Genomic DNA, 5,132 nt, shown 5'->3' with positions numbered 1-5,132 from the left:
TATTAGAAATAGAAAAATTGAAAACATATACTACTCTTGGAGACCGCGCATTTCAAGCCGCCGCTCCAAAACTATGGAATAACCTACCATTTAATATTAGAAGTTCATTATTTGTACCATCTTTTAAGAAAGCACTCAAGACGTATCTTTTTAGAGAAGCATTTCCTTAAATATTTTAATTGCTTACACGACGTATACAATTCTTCTTTAGATATTAAGGCCAGTTTTTTATTTTTTATGCTATTCATATAATTTTAATTGTTATGAGTAATTAGTTATTAGTTATCATTAGTTACTAGTTATATTATAAAATTGTAATTAGGTTTTTAATGGATTTAGTTCCGCGCAGGTGAAAATGTAAATTGATACTTGCGCGTTATAAGTAAATAAATTATTATAAATTATTATTACAGTGACATTTTTGATGAACTCAAATAAGCATGCACTTAATTTACATTTTCGTCACTACATAGCTGTCAAGCATTGTTTCAATGAAAATGGCAACACCTAACTCAATGACGATCATTTCAGAAAATGACTTTACATTCATTGGCAGTGACAGTTACACCTGTCAACTTGACTTGAAGAGGTCAGGTAGAGAAACATCAATCTGTCTCTATTAAATTTGGAAATTTACTAATGTAAGCATGGCTTATTCCTTGAAACTCCAAGTAAACACATTTTTCTTTCACAGAGCTAATTGAGATTACTTGTACAGCATCTTCCCTGAAAAGCAATACATATATAATTAACATGGTTAAACTCAGCTCGACTTTTGGGTTTATTCATGTAACATAATGCATAGGAATTAAACCAAAGAAGAACCATAAATACTTTAAATTATTAAAAGACATGTAAATAACTGACAGTGACACAATTAATGGCAAAAATCTGCTTTGTACACTGTCATGGTTTAAAATTAGGCCTGACTTAGCAAGAAATCACTATAAAAGCAGACAGGCAGAGGAACCTTATATAAATGATCTAAAGCAAAGCTTCCTCTGTAAGGGAAAAAATAAAACAAATTGACTAAAATTAAAGGCAAGAAAAAAGGTTGACTTAAAAGTGTTAATTGACTTCATTATAAATTTGCATGTACAAGAATAATCAATGAATCAGAATGAACTTTTGCCAGACCAATGTTTACTCATTCCGTAACCAAAACTGAACTTAATGGTACCTCACATTACATTATATTTCTAACAAATAAGCCCTTAGATTCAAATTGAAACTACTCCTCGGTGCACTGTTCCTTTTGTATTCTTAGCTTTGCACTAACAAATCACATCTTTTTATCACAAACTTATGTAAGGAACCTTTTATATACTAACATACAGTCAATTATAAGTTAGTAGCTTCATAAAGTTTGACTCTCAATTAAACACCTGTTCTTACCGTGGTTTCCTTACAGCTTGAATGTGATTTAAAGTGATTTCGGATTCACAATCAGCAAACTGAACAGTTTGCTCTGGTTCCAATCTGCATATCACTGCAAAAGGTGTTTCCTTACATAGCTGACAGAAATTTGATAGCCGATGCATACAAGGTGGTTGATGGAGCAAGAAGAATTGAATCTGACCAAAGGATTCTGGCTGATCCACCCTCTCTCTGTATGCCAAAGTATAACTGTTCCTCTTGGATACCCGGGAATATGCTTTGCTATGAAACACCTGCCTCCCAATCTTTATCCTGCTGAACCTTTTAACTGTACCAAAAGGTATCTCCCCAAGGACCTCAACCAGTTTGGCCTTAACGTTCCTTGCCAATGCACACTTGCTAGCAGCACCCATCCTGAAAACACCATTTCCAATTGGGGTCAACCTGCATAGGATAAATGCAAGGTATTGTGAATTTCCAATGGGACCTAAAATGCACAGTACTGTTAATGTAGTTCCTTATAACATGATTCAAATAAGTACAACAATGGTGATATAACTGAAAAGAGTCCACTCTGGATTATATCAGGCCTATACTACAGTACATGTAAGGGTTAAGAGAATATGAAGTCAAATTTAAAATAAATTAACCTGCATACAATTTAAAGATACATCTAGTATAACTAAATTCTAAGAAAAATAAATTCAAACAGTCAGTAACTTACTTGCTCTGTACCCCAAATTTCAACTTTGAATAAAATTTTTCAGCAGGTGAATCCTTCTTCAGTCTCCTTGATAGTTCTGGTAGACTTTGCATTGCTGATATTGATGACACAATCTGAAAAATGGTGATGAACTGACATAATTATATTCTTAATTGAAATTTGGAAGTGACTGATTAAATTGTTATAATTGTGAAAATACCTGTAGCTACAAGTGCCTTGCAACTGTAACGTTAAATTAAACTGAATAAAAACATCTGACATTTTTCTTCCTGTTTTATGTATGGGAAAAGTGTGTGGGCTGTTGTTACCTGCATATCAATGTTCTGGGAACCATGAAACAAGGACTTCAAGTCTCCATTAGCATCCTCAAATTCAAACGATGAATTTGCCCACAGAGGACCAAGCTGCAGCACTGATCTTGACACGTGTAGCAAATTGTGCACATTAATAAGCATATGACGCTCACCTGCAACAACAGATAAATAGTTATAGTTACTGGTAAATGTCTAATTAATTTCCTTTTCTTTAATTTACTTGTCAGCATTAAGGTATCACTTTTCTATAGATTATGAACAAGGCCAATATCCAGCCATCTTGACCGAACAAACTTGGTCAATAAAGGATTCATTATGTGGCTTTCTGGGAAATTTTTCTTGCGGGATACAGTGGGTAGAGCCAGCGCGCAATTTGGGTCATCTTGCCTGCTTGTGGAGCTAGCCATGTAATAAATTTATTTATCAGCTCACCATAGAGGCCATCAAAGTAAAGAACAAACTTGAGGAAGCAGAAATTACTGCAGGCAAGGTCCTCCTTTGTAATTGACTCTTGGTTTACAAGCCAGACTGCATTTACCAGAAGCAAGTAGTGGTGAAGGTATCTCTCTGGCAGGATTCCCCTCAGACATGGAAGGCTATAGTGAAACAGCCAAGAACGGAGTTCTGAAGCTAGAAAGACATAATTACAAAGAGAGACACATTGCATTGACCCATTTAAATACAAACTAAAGTGATGAAAATCATACTAATAAAAAATCCAAAAACCCATTAAGCGCTGATTATGATGAGTTAAAAACTTGTCTAAAAAGCAACGATATTAAAAAAATATACCTTTCCAGTATTTCCTATGGTGTTCAAGGGATCTTGGAACTCTAGTTATGACGTTTGGTGGCTTGATGCTCATTAACCTTTCATCAATTAAACTCACACGAGTTCCACAGTACCAGTCCTCACCACTGAATCGAGGGTCCAGCCATAGGTTCAGGAGCTGTTTGGTCACTCCAAGTAAAATTCCATGCATGTAATCCACTGCTATTCCATCAACCACATCAAAATACTTGAGAGTGGCAAACTGGCAAACACCTTTTACTCCAAATACCTATCAAAGAATCACAAGAACAGATGTAACTCTTACTGTTTAAGTGCCAACCCATAACAACTGCCCATGCATGCCTTAAACAAAAAGGTGCAATAAAATACTTACTGGTTTTCCATGTGGGTCCTCCAGAGACTTCATTCCATTTGCTATGGTACCTTTGTGGGTACGTAGTTCAGTATGGCCTGTTACTGACTCGTCATGAAATGGGTACACATGAACTTGACCCCGTCCATCCTCTTTGGTCTTTACTGATTTTCCTGCTTCAACACAGTAGGAGCATCCACAGAACCCATTGTAGTGTATCTCCTCCAGCACTAAGCTTTTAGCCGGCAAGTCAAAGATACCACTAATTAGATAGACCTTTGACGTTATGATTCTCTTGTTAGGAAGCTGCAATGTTGTTCCTGTGTAAAATAATCAGTATACAATGAAATCATATCAACAACGTGAATAAATGTGTGCCTGTCAATATGCTGTCTGTTAAGGGTATACATCTAATTATTATTATTATTATTATTATTATTATTATTATTATTATTATTATTATTGTTATTGTTATTATTATACAATGAACTCTCTAACTCTTTTCTGATTGACCGAAAGCATACAGTGAATTTTCGAAATCAGCACCTGTGACATCATAACTGCAGATTATACAATAATCATGTCAAGGACACTCAAGGTCACAGGTAATCATGTCAAGTTCATGCGTTTTATGTTGCTTCCCGTCAGTGAAGAAGCAAAAACACTACTTCCATTTCTTTTTGTTTAATGTACATAAACAAACAATCATTAGATTCGGTTCTTGTGATATGCAGAATAATCGAGGTCTACTTACCTCGACCTTGATTATTCTGGATATCACAAAAACCTCATCCAATAATTGTTTATTATACCCCCAGTGCTAATCAACTTCAAATATCATATACAGGATATACCTTTAATTTCAAGCCTTGAAAGAGCTTCTTGGAATGGTTTAAGGAATGTTTGCATTACTGGTTTGTGCTCTCCAAACCACAGGCCTCCCATTACCAAGTTGTTAACTTGTCTCCTAACATAAATACAAATAAAAGCAAAGACAAATGTAAATGTAAAAGACCTAAATATTTAAATTTTATGCAAACTCCAACATCTGATGATAACACCCATGAAAACAAGTATCAATTTCTAAGCAATTACATCCCTTTTTGTAGCAGGATGTGGAGTCAAATGTTAAGATTTTTTTGGAAGGAGGACTCCTGTATGAAACAGATGGTTTCTAAAGGAGACCAATTTGGACATGGTTCAAGCTTTATGTCACCCCTAAAAGAAACCAGAACATTACAATTATATGATTTTATTTTTCTCAGTTCCTTCGTGTGCAGCCTTAAATAAGACGTTAATGGCTTAAAATATTGCCAGGGTATTTGCCTGGAACATCATAAGCACACAGTCAAAGTCCCGAAAGTGTGGTCAGTATAGTACTGTAAACAAAACCTTTATTTAGCGGCCACCTCCATTAAGCGGCCACGGCCACCTTTTGGCCATCCCGACAAGGGTTTGCCTATATGTTTTATATTGTTTTGCACTGAAATAACACGAGTTTTGTAAAGGCTTTACGTTAATTACTAACTCTTTAAGTAGCCAACCTCTTCTAAGCAGCCACTTGCCATTTCCC

General features: G+C 35.4%; 1 protein-coding gene across 1 annotated transcript; it reads right to left on the bottom strand.

Moving 5' to 3' along the window:
- Positions 1 to 451: 451 nt before the first annotated feature.
- LOC138005722 (uncharacterized) lies at positions 452 to 4,351 on the bottom strand. Its single transcript, XM_068851908.1, has 9 exons — positions 4,347 to 4,351; positions 4,058 to 4,119; positions 3,581 to 3,879; positions 3,208 to 3,475; positions 2,848 to 3,045; positions 2,410 to 2,567; positions 2,102 to 2,214; positions 1,396 to 1,821; positions 452 to 726 (listed from the first exon to the last, which is right to left on the bottom strand). Exons 1-9 carry the CDS (start codon positions 4,349 to 4,351, stop codon positions 606 to 608), a joined length of 1,650 nt encoding a protein of 549 aa, XP_068708009.1. The 3' UTR covers positions 452 to 605.
- Positions 4,352 to 5,132: the final 781 nt, after the last annotated feature.

The sequence above is a fragment of the Montipora foliosa genome, chromosome 6 (genome assembly GCF_036669935.1).
Source record: "Montipora foliosa isolate CH-2021 chromosome 6, ASM3666993v2, whole genome shotgun sequence".
NCBI classification, from domain to species: Eukaryota; Metazoa; Cnidaria; class Anthozoa; order Scleractinia; family Acroporidae; genus Montipora; species Montipora foliosa.
Note: the sequence above shows the minus strand (reverse complement) of the source record. Positions and strands in the feature narration are given on the sequence as shown.